General features: G+C 36.5%; 1 protein-coding gene across 4 annotated transcripts in view; it reads left to right on the plus strand.

Moving 5' to 3' along the window:
• Positions 1-20,886, plus strand: part of ZNF451 (zinc finger protein 451) — a 91,245-nt gene that overhangs the window by 1,385 nt on the left and 68,974 nt on the right. For 2 of the 4 annotated variants that reach the window (XM_008068116.2, XM_021717588.1), the window contains exon 3: positions 7,632-7,712. In XM_008068116.2, the coding sequence (XP_008066307.1) occupies positions 7,632-7,712 (81 nt within the window). Of the gene's footprint in view, positions 1-7,631; positions 7,713-8,051; positions 8,149-9,181; positions 11,689-20,886 lie in introns of those variants that run through there. The other 2 variants (XM_008068117.1, XM_021717586.1) reach the window with 2 other exon arrangements.

Here is a 20,886-nt window from a genome sequence, read left to right on the forward strand (position 1 = left end):
TGAAGAGTCCTGTGTCATCTCACCGGGAACGTGCTGTGTTTTTGAGTTTTTTTCCTTTGAGAGAGTAGTCTTCAAGCATTAGTTAAGTGTTAAACAGGCAGTTTCCTGGGCCTCACTGAAGATCTTCTGAATCAGAATTTCAAGGTGGGCTTAGGAGGGGCAAATGTAAGGACATAGAATTTCTGAGCACACTTGGTAAAGCATTGGTTTTGAAAGCAGAATAGAGTGCTATCATATATTTTGAGGTGATTTTCATTCACAACTGTTAAGGTTTTAGAAAGGCTCTGCATGAAATGTTCTACTTCTACCCCAGAGTACTTTTTTGGAATGCTGTAGTTAGTTGCAGTTTGGTATTAGAACGGTAGAATTTTTTTTTTAAATAGTGTGTCCATCTAATGTGTGTATAACGATGTAAAACTGGTTATTAAACACTGTCTTCCCCAACATTAGGGCCATTTTGGTGATCCATTGTTCTATGGTGTTTTTGTTGGTTAGTTTAGGAGTCCTTAACGAAATTGTTTTCTTGGCTTTCTTCCTTTTGCAAATATATTGTAGTCTGTCTTTTTCAATTTGAAGTTTTAAGGATTTGGAGTGAGTGGTGAGGGGCTGAACTGCTGCCTTCCTTCACTGTGGGCAGAAGTGTATTTGATAAAAGGATTCAGTGGCTCTTTAGGACCAATATTTCAGTTTCTTCCTGAACCTTGATATATTTGTGAATAGCGTATTTATCATGATGATGTATGGCAGAAATAATAGTAGAAATCACATACTTTTCAAAATGAACTTTGGCCCTTACTTTGAGAAACACGGGTCAAATCTCTAGGTTTGAAAAACAAATGCTTGTTTTGTGAAATAAATTGCAGTGTAGCTTGTGACTTGTTAATATAGTCTTTGCATCAGGAATAAAGAATGTACCGTCAGTGGATATTCTATCTGATAGAATCTCTTACATTTGTTCTTGGACCCAAATAAATGTTCAAAGGTTTGGTAACCCCAAATGGGTAAGTGAGTTATATGTTAAGTGCATTTACAGTACTAAAAGAATCCTTAAAAAAAAAATGTTTCCTTTGTGGACTGGTTGCAGTGTCTCACGACTGTAACCACAGCATTTGTGAGTCCTAGTGGGTGGGCCCATTGAGTGCAGGAGTTCAAGACCATCCTGTGTAACATAGTGTGACCTCATCTCTACAAATCATTTTTAAATTAGCCGGGCTCGGTGACTCAGCTGTAATCCCAGCGCTTTGGGAGGCTGAGGTGAGTGGATTGCCTGAGCCTGCGGGTTTGAGACCCGCCTGGGCAACTTGGCGAGACCTCATTTCTACAATAAGTCAAAAATTAGCTGGGTGTGGTAGCGTGCACCTGTAGTTCCAGCTACTTGGAAGACTGAGGCGGAAGGATCGCTGGAGCCCAGCAGGTCGAGGCTGCATTGGCCGGGAGTGGCCACTGCACTCCAGTCTGGCTGACAGAGTGAGACTCCAACTCAAAAAAAAAAAAAATTTAGATGAGTGTAGTGGCACATGCTACTCAGGAGGCTGAGAGGGGAGGATTGCTTGAGTCCAGGAGATTGAGACTGCAGTGAGCCTTGGTCATGCCACTACCCGGTGGCCTGTTCAACAGAGCAAGACCTTGTCTGAAAAAAAAAGTCCCTGTGTGTTTAAGTGTTACCACTTAAATGACAATTAATTGGGTACATTTAATTGTCTTTTACTTCTCTCTGTGTCCCGATTGTATATGTGATTCCTTCAGTTAATGCTTATTAAGATGAAAAACAGTTTCCCTTTTGAGATACAAAAGAAGCATTTATAATATCGCTTGTTGATTTACTCTGGTTTGGATTTCTTAGTGCTTATTAATCTCATTTTCCCACTGTTAATCCAAATGGTGGCACCACATTTCTATTGTAGGTTGCAAAATACAGAGCTTGAAACCAAACACATCATGCTGAAGGAAAGGAATGATATAGATGTGGAGGTGCAAAAATGAGCTCTTTTGCTTAAATTTTATTGAAATATAACATAGAAGTGCACAATTTATAAGTGTAGCTATTTGATAAATTTTTGCAAAACTGCTATTCCTGTGTAAACAGCTCCCAAATCAAGAAACAGTGTTACTATGGCAAAAACTTTCGTTTAATTCTGTTATTCTTATTTTCTATTCAGTTTATTTATTTATTTTTATTTTTTGAGTTGAAGTCTCACTCTGTCACCCAGACTGGAGTGCAGTGGCACACTCCCAGCCACTGTAGCCTCGACCTGCTGGGCTCCCGTGATCCTTCTACCTCAGCCTTCCAAGTAGCTGGAACTACAGGCACGCGCTACCACGCCCGGCTAATTTTTTGATTTATTGTAGAAATGAGGTCTTGCCAAGTTGCCCAGGCGGGTCTCGAACCTGCAGGCTTAGGCAATCCACTCACCTCAGCCTCCCAAAGCACGGGATTACAGGCTGAGCCACCAAGCCCAGCTTTTATTCAGTTTAGTAACACAATTCCTTATTCAACTACTATCTTTATGTCTTTCTTTGAAACGGCAGATACTATATCTGATTTACTTCTGAGAAACTGTTGTATCCAATAGCTGATTATGTGATTGTTCACAGTGCTGCTATAGTTAGGAAACAAGAAAGGTCATGGGAGCTCATAATCTTGATATTATTGTTGCTTCATGACATAAAGGCAGATGCTTTGAAGATGTCACTAACCTCTGAGATTATCGTGGGAGGGCATGAAAAGGCATAAAAGGCATATATAAAGGCATAGAAACTATTGAGGGAACCCATCAGAATCTTAATAATAACATCAGATTCAGGTTTCTGCCAAGATTATTGATACTATGTGAGATCATTGGAAATTTTGGAATAGTATAAGAAATATATAATATTTATAATAAGATATTAATAATAAGATATTTCACAAATAACTTCAGGAGTACATTCATTGAATATATAGCTGCAGTAGAAGGGAGTCAGGCAAAAATAAACTTATCTTTTGGCTGAATGTGTTGGGGCTGTAATTTGTTCAATAAATAAAAATAGTGTTGAAGCTCATAATATGCAAATCCATGAACTAAGTACCTTAGTGTTACAAAGATACATTGGAGATACGTTCTGTCTTTAAGTATCAGTATGTTAATGAGGATGATGAGACAGGAGATGAGAAGTATGTAAATAGTTCTTATAGACATTAGAACATTCTTTAATAAAAAAGTACAAAGTGTTATAAAAAAGGACATAAGACTTGCAGTTTACCACTTTTGCATAGGTAGTAAGTATTTGTCTGTGTTTTAAAGGGCATTTTGAGTAGAAGAAACAAGGAAAGATATCAAAATGGGAAGGCAGAGAGGTTTATGTATAGTTCTGGAAGGTGGGGTTTTCTCTTTTTTTAAAAAAATGCTGAACTGTATTCGATCTATAATGTAAGCACAGTTGAAAACCATTTGAATTTTTGCCTTTCAGGACTATGAAGTAACTTCTCTGCACGGGGAAAAAAGACAAAAACTTTTTATTTTAGATTTTTTTTAGATTTATGCTCAGAGTGGCAATCTTTGTTTTAGAGAATTCTTTGATTGTAGTAAACTACTTACAGACCATATCTTGGTGCACTGACCCCTCTTTTCAGTTGGTAGGAATAGGTGTTTTGGCTTTGAGAATCAGTTTTCTAATAACAGGAATCAAAGCTTTTTATTTGTTAATTTTTTTAAAAACTTAGGATATTCAACTGTGTTCCTAAACTGTTTTGTCTCTGCCACTGAATTGTGTGGCACCGGGAATAGGTACTTTTAAATTTTTCTTATTGGTATGAGAGGGAATGAAAATAATAGTTTACTAGTTGATGGATAGAACAAATTCAAATAAAATACCTTGTAATAGGAGGACTGTGTGCATTTATACTTGTTAAAAGATAGAAGTAGTAATTATAAATATTGTAAGAATTATTTTTTCTTGATTTCTGTATTATAAACATTACTTTTGAGGAGTTGGTAACTTATTTCTGATCAGTGTTGTAAAGTATTCAGAGATAAGATGATGGAACTAGTCCTTTTTCTCTTATTGAAGGAAGAGAAAATGTATTATCTCAGAAACTTAAGTCATTGATTTAAAAATAGTATTTATACCTTGAACTACTTCATAATTATAGTGACCACACAGCTAGTTGTGTGTTTAGAGAACCAAGTGTCCCTCACTTAGTTTTCCCATCTGTTAAGTGGGATAGTAGTAATAATGTAGTATCTCACCTTATAAAGCGATGTGGGGATTAAATAAAATAATGTACATGAAAAGCTTAGCACAAGACATGGTGCAGAGCTCAGTTAATGTTATTGATTAGTACTAAAATTAATGGAGTAATAATGTTTTAATTCCTTGAGCTCATTATGGTGGAAGTTCTTCCTTATCCATTGTGAAAGTTAGCTAAAATGTATACTATTTGTTTATAAGGAAACTTTTCCTTTGGGGTACTTGTCTTCCCTTATTTTTCTGCTCAGTCTACTTGCCTTTTTGATAGTCTTTAACATGATTCACCTTCTCATTCTATCACCTCATCACTTCTAACTCAGTAATTATTTATTGAGTGAATGAATATTCTAAATGAGTTCTGCTTTTGCTCAGTTTTAGATTTTTATTTTTTATCTCTCTTAATTAGTTTGAATAGTATGAAATTATTTTTTTCATAGTTCAAAAATGGCTGCATATCAGTCTGATGGTTTACCCTAGTAGTAAACTTCTGATAGTCTCGTGTCATCTATCCTCACTCTTGCCCTCTACTATTTCTGCAGCTACTTTTTACTCCTCCTTGTGACCATTTTCATTACTATTCTGCTTTTTCCTGCCCATTTTAGTTTTTGCCTTTGTCTTGTCATCCTTCATCTCCCCCTTTTAAATTTATTCTCTGTTCCTGCCTGTTTCTCTGGCTACCTGGTGACTTTCTTAGTTTGCTATTTCTGTAGGCCTGTAATAAAGGTTCCTAATGCACATCTCTTAAAGGAGCAAAGTAAGGTGATTATATCAATGGGAAAAGCTATATGAAAATATATGTTATATTTTTATCTCCTGTGTGTTCTTCTTGGATTGAATGTATGATTTTGACAATCTTAATTACCAGGGGTAAGCTTTAGTCTTAAAGTAGGTGATTAGGCTCTGTTGACTATATATTGGACAATATTGTTTCTCCTGTTCCTCTTCTTTTTTCTTTTAACTTCCATCTTTATAGCTTGAGCAAAAATCTTAATTTCTTTATTATCGATACTGGTTCAGAAGTTTTGCTCTCTTGTTTTATCTTGGTCTATGTATTATATTATTACCCACAAGGATAGTAGATTCTTGGTTGAGTAGAAGTCATAGCCTGGGAGAAAGAAGCTATCTTTGAGACTGAATGCTTCTTTTAAGGAAAAAGAGGATCATTAACAATATCTTAGCTACTATCTCCAACAGCCAACTTCCTCATCCTGAGAAATCTTTCCCTCAGCTATATTTCTTCTCCTATGTTCCTTTCTCTTGTTTCCAGCATAATAGATTTCTCAAAAGAATAATCTTTACTAATGGCCTTTTCTTCCTCATTCTACACTTAATTTTTTTAGAGCCTGCTTTTCAGTGCTCCCTACTTGAAAATTGTTCTCTCAAAAATGTCTGGTTGCCAAATTTAGTGGCATTTTCTTGGTGCACAGTGTTTTTGGTCCCCTTTAGCATTGGCAGCTTTTTGTTGAGGTGTGGTGGTAATCATAGTTTAATTTAGGTCTAGAGATTACAGTCTTCTAAGGGAGCAACTCTGAAATCTTTATTTCCAGGTGTGCTCATACTCCCAGATTACAAGCCTGAATTTCCAGCTGTCTGCCAGATTCTTCTATGTACCACTGACACTTCAACCCATAAAAATGTTAGCTTTTTGGCTGGTTGCGGTGGCTCCCACTGGTAATCCCCGCAATTTGGGAGACCACAACAGGAGGATTGTTTGAGGCCAGGAGTTCAGAACCAGTTTGGGCAGCATAATGAGACCTCCCCTCCCCCCAATCCCCTTGGTGTGAAGAAAGCATGGGTGGAAAGAAAGAATGGAGAAGATTCTGGGTTATATGTTTGACTCTGTAGGAGATGAAGGCGATCTATTTGCCAAAGAATGCTTTATTTTGAGCTTGGACATCTTAACAGACTGTTGATACCTTCTCAGATGAAAAGTACTAGATCATAGAGAAAAATTTAGGGGGGAAAAAAAAGAATGTCAGTTTTCTGTTCTGCATTCCAAATTTATACTAGTGGCATTGGTTTTCTTGTAGTCACCTGAGCTTAAAGCCTAAGAGACCACTTTGACTACTTAGTTTTGTTTTGTTTTTAATAGCCAACCTTTTGGGGTTTTCCATTTTACCTGTATTCTTGTGTATGTACTATCATATTATTCTCACCATCCTCACTATTCATTCTGCATTATTATGTTCCTGTACTAATTAGTTATCTGACTTTCCCCCATACTCTTGTATATGATTAAGCTTCTTGAAGCACAGCTCTGATGATGTTATTCTCATCTTAGTATTATTTGTTGATTTCCTTTTGCCTATTGAATAAAATCTAGGCTTTTTTATTTTCATTTTTTAATACAAGGTCTCACTCTGTTGCCTGTGCTGGAGTGCAGTGTCATGATTCTGGCTCACTTCAGCCTTGACCTCCCAGGCTCAAGTGATCCTCCTATTTCATCCTTCCAAATAATTGGGCTTACTGGCATGTGCTCCGGTGCCTGGCTAATTTTTATATTTTTTGTAGAAGAGATCTCACTATGTTGCCCAGACTAATCTCAAACTCCTGGGCTCAAGCAGTCCTCTCATATCATCCTCCCTAAGTGCTAGGATTACAAGCATGAGACACCATACCCTGTGAAAACCTAGACTTTTAAGCCTTGCATTCAAGGCTTGGTCTGAAGAAATCAACATGGATAGAAAGAAAGAATGGAGAAAATTCTGGGTTTGATGTTTGTAGGAGATGAAGGCGAGCTGTTTGCCAAAGAGTGCTCTATTTTGAGCTTGGGCATTTTATTTTTTTGAGCTAGAGTCTCACTCTGTCACTCAGGCTGGAGTGCAGGGGCACACTTGCAGCCACCCCAGCGTCAACTTGCTGGGCTCCGGCGATCCTTTCGCCTTAGCCTTCCTTCCAAGTAGTCGGAACTACAGGTACGCGCTATCACGCCTTGCTAATTTTTTGATTTATTGTAGAGACAAGGTCTCACCAAGTTGCCCAGGCTGGTCTCGAACCCGTGGGCTCAGGCAGGCCTCTCGCCTCGGTCTCCCAAATACTGGGATTGCAGCCTGAGCCCTCAAGCCCAGCCAAGCTTGAACATCTTAATAGACTGATACCCCTTCCAGATGAAAAGTACTAGATTATAATATCTGCATCCTTGCAGCACTGTTCCAGTATTAATTTTTCTTTCCCAAGCAATTGACATTACCCTAATATCCTGTAGGGATTTAAACTAATCATTTCTTATTTATGTATTCAGAATTTTTTGTTCTGCTACTTTTGTTCTGGTTATTTTCTATCTGTGAGTCTTCCTCTTCAGAGGAGGTCCCAGGCAAAAAAAAAACTAATTGTTTTAAATGCTAGTTTGGTTTGAATAACTGTTTATGAGTTGTAAATTTGTTCAATTCTTTCTTTTATAGGAAGGACCATTAAGACCTGTTCTTGAATACATTGATCTGGTCAGCAGTGATGATGAAGAGCCTAGCACCTCTCATAGTGATGTAAGTACATTACATTTGATTTGCATCTCTCATGTCATTTAAGAGGTATTCTCCAAAGAGAATTATCAAATCAACGATTGCTGTGTTTAGGAGCTATGGTACTTTAGAGAATGGCCCATTTCTGTTAGAATGGACCATAGCAGGCAAACAAGGAGTTGTTTGCCCAGAACATCTCCTACTTTCAGTTTTGTTCCTCTATTTTGAGTGAGGTTATGAAAAGATAATATGACTCTAGGAAATTATAAGCCTTAGAGGTGATATCTGATAAAAGGGAATTGGAATAAAAACTGTCAGCTTATTGGCTCATCTTTCCCTTCTTCTTTCCTATGCTCTCCTCAGTTTCCCTATAGAACTGGAACCTTTTCTTCCAGAACCAGGTGGCCACAGAAAATTTGTTTTGTCTTAGAAAAAAGGATTTGTATAGATCCTTTAGGAAATGGAATGTGGGAAAGGGTTTATAAGTGATACATTACTTTAGTCATCATCCCTTTAACTGCCTGTTTGCCCCACATATTTGGAGTTATCTTACCTGTGACATACTGTTTGTGAGTTTGACCCTTAAACCAATACTTCTCTTACCTGAGAATTGAACTAATTGAGCCCTTTGTAGCAGTTTTGCTTTTTATTTGTCTTTGCCTTAGCCCAAACTTCTGTTAGTGGACTGTTTCCTTGTTGGATTAGAGAACTCCTGGTTCTTGTTCAAGGTGGCCAGAAGCTTCTTGCCATACAATAGAGGGGATTGAGACTTGGACTCAGAATATTTGGGTTTGAGTCCTAGCTTTACTCTTTACTAATTCTGTGGCTTTGGATAAATTAAGAAACCTTTAATTTTTCTAATCAAATGAGATTAATACCTACCTCACAGGGTTGTTGTGAGGATGAAATGAGGTAACAAATATGTAAGCTCCTTGATAACTGGGAACCATAAAGTAGGACTATACAATTGGAAAGTTTTGTTATTCATCAAGAGTGAATGACAGGATTTTTGAAGGAGCTTAAAAATGACTGCAATGGGGGAGTTTTCGAAATTTTTTTTCTTCAGTGGAACTTTCCTTTTTTCTCTCTGCCATCATTAGCTTCCACTTACCGACATGTATATGTTGAATGGAAAGTTTTAAAAAAATTATTATTACAAGTGGCTTCACCACCTCTTCTTATTCTAGCACAGGACCAAAGTAGCAGGCCAGGATAGCACACTTGAACTTAGCTTGTTTTTACACTCCTTTTTCATAAGTAGAGTCATAGATTAATGACAGTGGTTGATATTGGGTCTTTGGGGGTAATGAAGCTTGTGAATTTGACATCTGTGATCCCTTTGTTGGCCTTTAATGGATTGAACCTTTTTGTTAAATATTATAATTTAAAGATTGCGTTCTACTTACTGGACATGCATCTCTGCACTTGAAAATTAACATATTAAAAGCATTTTTTTTTCTTCCTTGGTTTTCTTGTTCATGTGGATAACCCAGAGAATGCCTGAATCTAAGGTGCCATCCTCTGAGAATCATCGCCCAGAAATGTGCTCTAGCTGCAGTGTTCCTCTTTCCATTGGAGATAGCAGCTCCTCCTCTGGGAGTTGTTCCAGCAGTCCACAAAGGATAGTTTCTCAAACTTCCTCTGTTGAGAATCCATTGGAGAACCAGATTAATGTTCAAAATAATTCAGATATTAAGATCTCTGAAACAGAGACACTTAAATCATCACAGAATTATCAGATTCTGCCTTCGTCTCCACTTCTGGTCCCCCAAGAATCTTTGCCCTCTTCTGAGGTCAAGGAGGATTTACCTGTAGATTCATCTTCAGCTTCACAGCGTGGACAGGATGCCATCCTCTATCTCCAGACACAAGTAGCTGAGATGTCCCGAGTAATACGTGATCTGCAGTCCAGGAGCTGTTTTAGATTTCATCATTCTAGGCCAAGTGAGAATTCTTCAGTTCCTTGGGACATCTCTACCTCTAAGGAAGAAAATATATCCACAGTGGAAGAAGATACTGATTGTAAATCCCCATCAACTGATGACAAAGGGCAGCCAAATGATCCCAGTCAATCTAGTTTCACAGGTCTTTTGAAGAGAATGGAACAAAGAGGTGTTATAAAGAGGGTGACATTGCAATCTGAAGCAGAATCATGTGAAGGGAAAACTGATTGTGTGACCTCTAAAAAACGTTTGGTTCCTCCATTGCATCCTCTTCTGCGAATTGCCACCACTGAGGTTTTTAAAGATCCTGCTGATTGCCATCCTTCTTCCTTCATGGGACACAGGGTGTATCCTGTGGCCAAGGACACCTCTCCTTTCCAACCAAATCCACCAGCTGAGGGCCCCATTGTAGAAGCATTAGAACACAGCAAAAGAGGAAACACAACATCCCCTCTAGATTCTACCTCAAAAGAAATGGAGGTCATGGGTTGTAGGTTTTACCATGCTGCTTCCATTGCAGCCCGAGCTGCTAGCTACATGGCCTATATGACTCAATATCAGCGTAAACTCTGGGAAGACATGGAAGATCTGGTTCATGACCCAGAGTTTGATCGTGGAAAAGCACGATGTATAATATCTGATGGTATGGATGCAGGCCTTTGGCAGCTTTGTACTACTAGGGATATAATGGACTCTGTGGTCAGAGTGATGGCCATGGCAATAGACTACAGAAGGCAGGCCTGGCTCCGACTTACATCTCTCACTAAGAAAACCCAGGAGAAGATCTCACACTTGCCTTTTGATGGTACTTCCCTTTTTGGACAAGATGTGAAAGCTGTTGTTGCAGAAGAAAACAGTATAAAAGAAAATGACTATAAAGATAAATACTATAACCAACATCGATACTTTTATAGTCATGATCAGAAAGCACATTATCACAGTAGAGGATACTACAAAGGGGATTGGTACAAACCTCGAAACCACCCCTACAGATATAGAAAAAAGGGAGAATCTCCAGAACGCCATGGGTACAAGAATTAATAACCTGTTCTGGTTCAGAATAGTCATCCAAGATCCCAACTATTTTACTTGTTTCTGCCCACACAAACAGGATCTACAGGTAGGAAATCATCTAAAAAACTGAATGCATGTCTGGAATGATCACAGCTGTCATTTAAATTCTAGACTTTTGGAATGAAGCATATAATAAAGAAACGTGTGCTTTATTGGCCAAGTGAGCAGTAGAGACTTGAAAGGAATGTTGGGCAAAGATTTATTCATTATTTCTGGTCCAAAATATGTCCAAAGGAGGACACTCAGGAGTCTGAATCACATGATTGAAGAAAAACATATAGGTTTGTTCCTCAGGAAAATTTTTGGTAAACTGAGGACTAGCAGATTTTGGATCTAGAAATAACCTGCTACTAGATCGTTGTTTTCTAAGACCAGAGGTAAATTCTTCATTTTTCGGTCATCACTACTTCCTTGTACAGGCTTTAGTTTGACAGATTTTCACAAAATGATGAGTCTGTTACATTCTCTTTATGTCAAGATCGTCAGCTCACCAAGAAGTCACACTTCTCAAGCTCTCTGAGACTTCAGAATGAGCCGTGAAGCTTTGTATCAACTGGAATTCAAATCAAATTTTGCCAAATTCAGTTTGCCTCCTCTTGGAATGGCTAGATGTCATAGGTCTACTGTGGACACCAGCTGGAAAAAGACTATTCTACCTGTAACATCTCTAGAAATTTTCACAGTAATTGTCTTCGTCAAGACTGATGGCCACCATACCATCACCACCACTCATAAAGCTACACATGAGAGAATTCTTTGTTATCACCAATCCTAATAGTCTTTGACCTATCAAGGAAGCTCTCATATCAACAGACTGTGAGACTAAGTCATGGTAGCTTCTCACTGTAACTTGGGCCTTTCACCAAGATGGCCTTCCTAAACAAACTTCTAAACGGTTAATTATTTTGAGTTTGATAATGTATCACATTCTAAATACAAAAAAGATATGCACATCAGTGCCCTGGGCATAAAGGATGTTAAACCATACCATCCAGGCATGCAAATCTGAACTCTTTAAGAGCAAGAATTCCAGACATGCCTGACAATCTGATCCCTTTATTATAGTAAAGATGGATGCCATCAATCTGGATTTTGTTGAGAAATCCTTAAGATTTAAAGTACAACTGTGGATGTAATGAAGACAACAAGCCACACAGTTCTATTTCTGGATATCTACAATAGTCATGATATCCATTAATGATTCTTGAAAGGCTGAAATCAAGACTTCAGTGACATATTCTTGGTTAATTGGTTACTTAATTTAGTCAGACTCTTATTGTAAGAGACGGCTTATCTTTTTGCTCCTGATTGGTCCCAGTAATAGTTTTTCACCATGTTGGAATTGGCAGCAGATACCTCAACTATATGTCTCACAATTCTTCTCCTTAATCTCAAGGTAGTGGCTGTACAATATATCAGCCCTTAGATCCTTATCTACATAACATGATTTCAGGAATGGAGAAAATGTCAAGTTTGAGGGATCTGAGCACATCACCTAGTATTATTTACTTGGCAGCCCCCCCAAATTTTTCTTTAATTAACAGACTTATTCTGTAACTTCTGCCTTTTTTCCACCTGCTGGATCAAGGTGTTTTGGGTGTACCGTTAGTGGAATATAGCGCTGTTTTAGGGTTTATGTGTTTTCTGTTCTTGCCATAGTTCTTGCACAGTGGTAATTGACATTTTCGCTGGTGTCCCACTAAAAAATAGTTTATCTGAAGCTTATTCCTCTTCCCTGTCATAACCATATTCAGCTCCCATTTTAAAATAGACTTTTCTTCCTTTCCCTATTTGTGCTACAGAAGTTGAAGGCACAAAGTTTCCTGCTTAGAAGAGGATATATTATTTTGTCAGATAATTTCAGGGTACTTTATTGGTTTTGTTTGTCCTCTCTGTAGATTAAACTTGAACTAGCCTTGACACAGGGGTGGTAATTTTGCAAATTTAGCAGAGTCATTTCTAGAGTTAATATTTACCTATTTTTCAGTCTTATTTCCACATTTTTAGGTCTATGACAGTGTTCTACAAACTCTTTCACACTAAACTCTAGAAGAACATTGATTACCTGAAAAGAAACAAAGACCTAAGAAATCATACATAGATTTTTGTAGTGCATAAGGTCTACTGTACCAAGCAAGCAGCCTCGAGTGCCCTTGACATTGGCACTGTAGTTTTTTGTGAAAGGACTAGCCACATGTGGCTGCACAACTAGCTAAAGGTACTTCAAATGCTTTCCACTGTTTCCATTTCTCCCCTTTTCCTTCATTGAATTAGATGCTGTGTTGCAAACTTGGTGATTTTTGGAATTCTCTTGTTTTCCAAAAACTAAACCAAAATAAATGATGCTTAAAGACATGATTCTCTGAAACTACTTTGGCACCTCCCCCTAACATGATCATCCGCCTTCCTCCTCTTTTAAATTGTGGTAAAAAACACATAAAAATCTTAGCACCTTAACCATTTTTAAGTGTACAGTTCAGTAGTGTTAACTATATTAACATTGTTGTACAGCTCCTCAAATATTTGTAAGACAACATTGCTATTCCGTTTTCCTCTTGTGATATTTATGTTGCTTAGTAATAAAGTGAAAATATCATCACGTATCTACTCTCATTGATATGTCTAAGCATCTCCAGATAATTTGATTTTCCTGAAAATAAAAAGGTTTTGGGAAATCGTCACACTGGTGACCAAATAGTTCTGAAAGGATTTGACAGTTGAGTAGGGATGAGGGAAGAATGCAGAGCAGGAATACTTTTTAGCTGTAGATTGACTGCAGAGGAAACAATATCCTTAACCTGTTTGTTTTTTATTATTTTAAAATCTTTCTCTGGCATACTTGAATGATGATGGTGTTATAAAACTGAAAGTGGGGACTTGGTCTAGGAAGACATCCCAAAAGAGTAAATAACTTAATTATTCATAAAATAAATATTCATATTTTGCTTGCTATGTGCAGAGCCTGTAACAAAATTCTCTCTTTGTCCAACCTCTAATGTTTAAATACCTCTAGGTTTTCTAGGAGGCCTGGAATAGTCGCAAGTTTAATGATTTGGAATTGTCAAAAGGGATATATCTTATCTGATGATCCTTTTTCTTCAAAATGTTGTTTCTTGACTAGTTTAAAATGTATATGGGGACAATATGATGTCTAATAGTGTAGAGAAATACTATTTCCATTAATTTTTATATGAAGTGCCTTTTTAAATTTCACACTTTTGTTTAAAACTTAAATTTTGATGTCTTGCATGTATTGCTGGCGGTATTTGTGAATTCTGTACAGTGATTTAATCTTGCAGTTTATTACTTTATCATCTGTACAGTTGCATTATCTAATGTATTCCCTTCTGAATGTTCATTTGTTTTCTTTATAGCACTGTTACTTCATTTCAGAAGGTTGTAGGGTATATCTCCTGCCCCTTTATTTAATTGACTTCAAAGTACTTTTCATTAGTGCTAGACCCAGTTCTCTGGGCATTAAGGCAGCTTTGTTTTCTCTCTGTATGTTCTAGGTTTTCTGATTGTCTCATATATAACCTTGTTCTTAGTCATGGTAACACAACTTACATTTGATAAGTGGATGTGTTTACTTTTGGTTAGAAGAAGCAAGGACATTTTTTAAAAAGCAGTGGATTTGCTGACACTTTTTTTTTAAGAACTGTATGACAGCTTCCTTATCAGTATAATAACATTTAAATATATATTTTTTTTAACTGTGTGGCAGCTTCTTTATCAGTATAATTCCATTTATTTACTTAGCCCTCAAAATGTCATTTTGAGGGAAACATAAACTTTCAGGCTATGTGGATACTATTTAGTCTTCTGTATTAGTACTACACTAATAATTTACTGAGTGTTACCTAAGTGACCTGATTGATAATGTTAATGGCCTGATACATCCAGGATAACCTCTTTGGTACTGTAAACAAGGAGGTTGAAAAAGGCATGTTCCAGAATCCCTTATAGCTATAAAATGGGCAAATGATACGGATGAACATAGAGTTATGTGACATTCATTATTCTTGAAGATATAACTGATTGGGATTCTGAGGAAGGTTTGAAATTTTGGGCTATATCTTTTTAGAAATAGTTTAAAGATTGCAATAACTGAAAAAAAATTTTTTTTAAAGTATCTTTTGCTCCAGACTTGCACTGTTTAGTTTCACTTGTCTTTTGAAATTTACCATTCTGTATGTAATGTAAGTGGCTTATCCAGTAATAGATGATCACATCTGGATGCATTTTAGGCATGTTATTCAGTTGGCCAGATCTATTCTGTATGGTTTATCATTAGTGGATACACAAACCAGTTTTTATTTTTTACTTAAAATATATAGGTGAAAATTATCAGTAAACTGATAATGATTACTGTATTGAATGCAGATCTTTTTGTTGTTTTTCAGGATATATTGAGCTTTGTAAACCATTAAAATATTATTTTATGTAATTTCTCTTCCTAGGTGAATGATGAGAATATTATTTTATTAAATCTTTTTTTCTCTTATTAATTAGTGGAATGATATTTTTGTACTTTCTTGTCTTTTCATGTGCTTGATTTTATTATAATGAAAACTTTTGTATAGTGGTATTTGGTATCATTGAGATATCTTATTACTGGAAATTTTGTTTTCTTCCTGTGGGGTATACTGGAAGTGGTCACACTCCAACCATGTGTTTTTGATGTTAGCATATCACTTATTTTATTCATTGTATTGAGCTTCTTTATACTACACCTCTTTCTAAAAGGATGTCAGCTCTTCTCTTAATCTCTTTGATGTAGATTATATTTTTTATTCTACCTGTGTATGCTGGCCAGAATTTTGATGTGGCTTTGTATTTATATATTTAAATACTATGTCTTAAGCATTATTGTAAGAGATTTTCTAGTTTTCCCTAATGTCCTTTTTTAAAATATATATATATATGTATATGTATATGTATGTATATAACCAGTCCAGTCTCTCAAACTATTCCCTGGGTTTTGAACTTTCATCAATTATTAACGCCCCGTTTTCTCATTTTTACATGTTCTTCACACAAATGTATTATTCCATGTAGTTTACGGTCAGATGCATCTTATAAAAGTTTTGACGGCTATCCCCATGGATTTATTATAGTATATCTCTGATATATTGTATCCTAAAGTTAACCAGTTTTCTGTAGGTTTTAAGGGCTCTACTGATTTTGTTGAGATAACTGTCAATTTCAAATGGTCTGTTGGATTATCTGATGTCTTGTCAGGAGTTCTCAGACTGTCTGTAGTTTCTTTTGGGACTTTCAGGATCTCTCAAGTTGTATTGTTTTCTATTTTTCCTGAGTATATTCCTTGATAGAAGTGAAATTAAATGTTTTATATTTGGTGATATTTTTTAAAATTTGAATTTGACTTTAAATGCTTCAAGTATTGTGTTAGACTCAGTTAACCGGCCTTTTATAAGACTTTCATATGGCTATTTTTTTCCCCATGAGCTACAATATGCTTTCTGTGTTCATTATCCATAAGAGTGGCTCTATCACGGCATTCAGTGTTAAGAGCTACAATTAGATCTCTTGTTTATTCCACTTTTATTTGTGATAGCTACGTTTCACCTTGATTTATAATGTAGTGGTATGTTAAATAACTATCATGTTGTCCCTTGACACCGCTTTTAATTATTGAGGCAACAGTGATGTGGATTATGTAATAAAAACATTTCACCAAGTCATTAAACACAGTTCCAGATTTTTAATTCATTTTTTTTTACACATTTAATTTACATTAAACTTCTGCTTTTAGGTCTGCAGCCCATTTCTTTCTGCTTTGGTTAGAATTTAGCTAATATATAAGTAGTCTTAGATTCTTAGCACAGAGTTGCCTGTGCATTGCTCTTTCTTTAATGTCTTATATCAGCTCCTATGTATTCTGACAAGTCTTAGAAGTACGCTGATAACCTTTTGTCTACTTGTCTTCTTCCTGCCTGGGTGGGCAGTAGAAGAATCTGTATTTTTTGAGCCTGTATGTACTAGGCTCTGTGCTAATTGTAAGGCACTTTTGAGGGAGAAATTCTTTCTTATTTTGTAGATGAGAAAACGTAACTAAAGAATCATTAAGCAATTTGCTCAGGTGGTAGAACTGAGCTTTAAATATAGACTTCCAAAGTCTCAATTCAGCATTGTACTAGGCTCCCTCCATGTCTTTTTCAAAGGCCCACTCAAGTCATATCTCCATGGTAAACTAATTTTACATACACTATTATTTTTATTTTTGAACTTGTTGGATCAGGAACTCTCTATCCTCTTAGTTCTCCCATTCAGATTTCACTGTGCTGGACTAAGAATATTCTTGATTGGTAGTCATTGGTATCTGTTTCCATTCATTTTCAGCACTGATTGTTTTAGTCAGTCTTCATTTCTTGTGGTTTTCTTTATTCTGCCTTTTTTGTTTCTTACACGAATTTTGTCTCAGATATCCACTTAGGGTTTTTTTTTACTGGCATCTTAAATATAATGGAAGGATGTGAAATGGTGCAAAGCACATGGTATTTGACCTCCAAAAGCCTTGATCTCAGTATTAGCAAGCCGCTTATTCTGAACTTCAGTTTTCCTATTCTCAAATGAAGTAATATCTGAAAGTACTTTGAGAACACCAAAGCCCAGTATAGATTTCTGGGTTTTTTTTTTTTTTGAGTTGGAGTCTCACTCTGTCACCCAGACGTGCAGTGGCCGCTCCTGGTCACCGCAGCCTCGACCTGCTGGGCTCCGGCGATCTTTCCGCCTCAGCCTTCCAAGTAACTGGAACTACAGGTGTGCGCTACCACGCCCAGATAATTCTTGATTTATTGTAGAGATGAGGTCTCGCCAAGTTGCCTAGGCGGGTCCCGAACCCGTGGGCTCAGGCAACCCATTCACCTCAGCCTCCCCAAGTGAGAGATTACAGGCTGAGCCACCGAGTCTGGCCGATTTCCGTTTTTTAAAAAGGTAGTTTTGCTGTTTCTATTCACATCTGTAGTTTCTAACTGTGGTATGGTATTGGGTATAGATGTAGATACATTAAAAAATGTATTTAATAGCATGTAAATGTTCATTTCATGCCACGGGATCATGTTCCTCTTGTTTGCAGATTTATAAGGCTATATTAAAATACTAACAACACTGAATCATTAAAAGCCATTTACAGTAAAATTTTCGTAAGTATAAGCTAAGAAATGCTTATAATAAGAAAATAATGTAGGATGAAGAGTTAGAGTGTATAATGTGTGTAAGATTTTTGATGGGTGGCATTTTTCATTTTATATTTACGTTGGAAGCAATCTTTTTCTTTTGTCAAACATCTTTTTCAATACCTGCTAAGTGCAGGTAGGTACTGAGGAAGATCTGGAAATACCGAAGGTAGTAAGTGACGGTATATTCCCTTAAGAAAAACAGCACTAATACAGTATAAAAACTGTTCTGTTTAGAAAAATGCCTGTGGTGATACTGGAACAAAAAATAGGGCCATCTAGAGGGTCTAGGGAAGCTTTTCTTACTTACGAAATGTTTGATCTGAGTTTTGAGGGATGATTAGGTGAGAGTTAGTTGGTCTGGTGGACAAACAAGAGCCAGGCATTGAGGTGGAGGAATCCGTGTATGCAGAGGTGTGGGGAACATCATGTTTGTCTGGTTTCAGAATTGTAAGGAATTAACCTTTAAGGAGAACAGAGGTGAAGAAGATCAAGCAAATGAAAGAGGATACATTTATTGTGAATATGTATTGGTTCCTACATATTCAAAGTATACTGTTTGTGTAACCATTATTTGTAAGGTTATAGAAGTAGTCTGTCTAGAGATTGGTTTATATCATAGTCCATTATGGACATCTAGAATAATTTATTCTTTCTTTCCTTGAATTAAGCCCAAGGAGTGCTTTCAACAGTGCACCTCGGGACCTGGGGCAGCTTGAGCAATAAGAGAACTGAGGCACTGGTAGAGAACAGCTTTTGAGGATGAACTAGATAATGCCCCTGAAGTGGAATGTGCCATCCCATCAGGGGTATATGGTTGCATACTTTAGGGTCACCTTCTGGAAGGATGTCCTTAGGATAGCTAAAGATGGCTAAACTTGTATATTGACTTACAGATAATTTCTGGGTGGACTTGGGAAAGATGAAGATACTTATAGAAATACTGCTTCATTGGCATTTGGAGGTGTTGTATTGAAAAAGGAACTGTGTACCTTATGCCAGTGGTCTCTCCAGCAGCCCCAAATACATTTTGTCAACTTCCTGTTCTCTTAAGTTTATTTCCTTATTATTGCCACTTTTACTTTTTGTCTTCTCTGTAGTTCATCCTTTTTTATTTCTGTGCCAGTGGCCTAGCAGTGGCACTCAAGGTTAAAAATTTGTGATTCTCCTTTGCTTTGTAACAACTTTATATTCAGAGTTAGGTATTTTAATATTCTCTTAAGTTCCAAAGTTGCATAACTTTTTTGTTCTGTACTGAAGAAAGATCAAAGTCATTTTCCTAGAATAGGATCTCTAATACACATAGATAGTGAAACCCAAAAGAGAATACAGTAAAATCTTATTTAACATGTCTGAGGGTACTAGCCTTCATAACTGAATGAAGTACTTTACAGAATGGAGTATGTTTCCATATGTGTTTTTACATTTGTTCATATAAAGCAGATGTTCTGTGTACTTTGTATTTGTAAACAACCATTTGGGGGTGGGAAGGAGATTGCTGTGTTAAAAGAGGGTTTTTCAATTCCAAAGCTTTGCTGCTGGAAATGGTAAATAAATATTGAACTGCTATGCTGTGTTAATCTCTTCTGCTCTATCTTTTACTGGAATATAAAAATCTTGAGAAAAATGGCTGTTTTTTGAAGTGTTATTTGGGATGTGGTTTGAATTGTAATGTAAGCTGGGTAGAAGGGGGATTCTAGCAAACAGGACTTTGGGGAGGTACGCAAGCTATGGACATAGACTTTAGAATGGACAATGACAAGCTTTGAGATTGAGTGTGTGATGAAGTAATCCACTCAGGAATTCTGTTCAAACCAAGTGCACTAGTCAGATGGATAATGTGATGATTTGCACAGTTAATTCATTACAGTTGATTGTTCCTTTGAGCAACCCGTACATAGAAAATAAAGATGCTGGAGGAAATGGTCATTCTTCAGTTGGTGCCCTTCTGGTTAATCAGTGCCACCTGACGTTCAGGGAGATATTGACAGTAAATAAGTAAAGCTTTTCCTTTAGTTGTTATGTATATCCTATCTTATTATTTACCTGCTTCCCTCTGCAAATTGCATCTTTCCTTATTACTGCTTTGGAGAGACAGATAGAATGGGATTGTTTTGGTCACTTCTCTGGGTAATAACTGTTTTTGCGGAGTGCTTTCCTTCTGTGTGGCAGATGGAGCAGAATTATTCCATTTCACAGATCTAGTGACTATATATTCATAATATGTTCTTATTTCCATTAGTGTAATTCTGTAGAAAATGCAAAATTTAATCTTTTTTGTTAATGAACTAAAGTGCTTTCTAGAGGTTAGTCATAATTTAAAAACAAATCGTTTGTTCATTAAAATGCCATAAACTAATACAGTGCCACAAGCTATTATAAAGTAATTTCTTCCGTGAAGCCCTGCTTTTCAATATTGTGTTCTAGAATGCTTTGCAAAAGCGGAGTTACTCCTGTAATTCTGCATTTCCTTTGTGTTGATCTTGGCATATAGTTTTGAATAACTGATTTAGCTAGTTATGACGGTAAGAATAGAGACTCAACTTTTGCGTGAGTCATGTGTGAAGAGTTAAGTGAGAGATCTATCAGAATTTAATATTTGAGAAAACTATATTCATGGGGTCTTTTTAGAAGTTTTAATAAAACAAGTTAAAGCAAATTTTGTTCAGCACTTAGCTTCCTAAACCATAGTAAAGATTGAGAAAGAATTGTTCAAGAAATAGGCATTTGTAGATGAATTTTAAAAGAAAGTTTACTTGTAAAGTCATTGATGTGCATCCATCTGAAACTACTCAAGTAGAAATTTAGCTTCTAGTAAAAATTTCTTGTGGTGTATAATTAGTTTCCTTTTGAGCAGATTTGTTAAACTTACTCAAGAGAACTTATCTTTGTGATAGGACAAGCTAAGAATATTGCTTTCTATATTTAAAATCCAAACAAATAGAGGAAGGTCAGGTCTAAGTGAACTGAATAAGCAAATAT

Source organism: Carlito syrichta, unplaced genomic scaffold (assembly GCF_000164805.1).
Source record: "Carlito syrichta isolate Samal-C Ts95f unplaced genomic scaffold, Tarsius_syrichta-2.0.1 Scaffold309876, whole genome shotgun sequence".
Taxonomy (NCBI): Eukaryota; Metazoa; Chordata; class Mammalia; order Primates; family Tarsiidae; genus Carlito; species Carlito syrichta.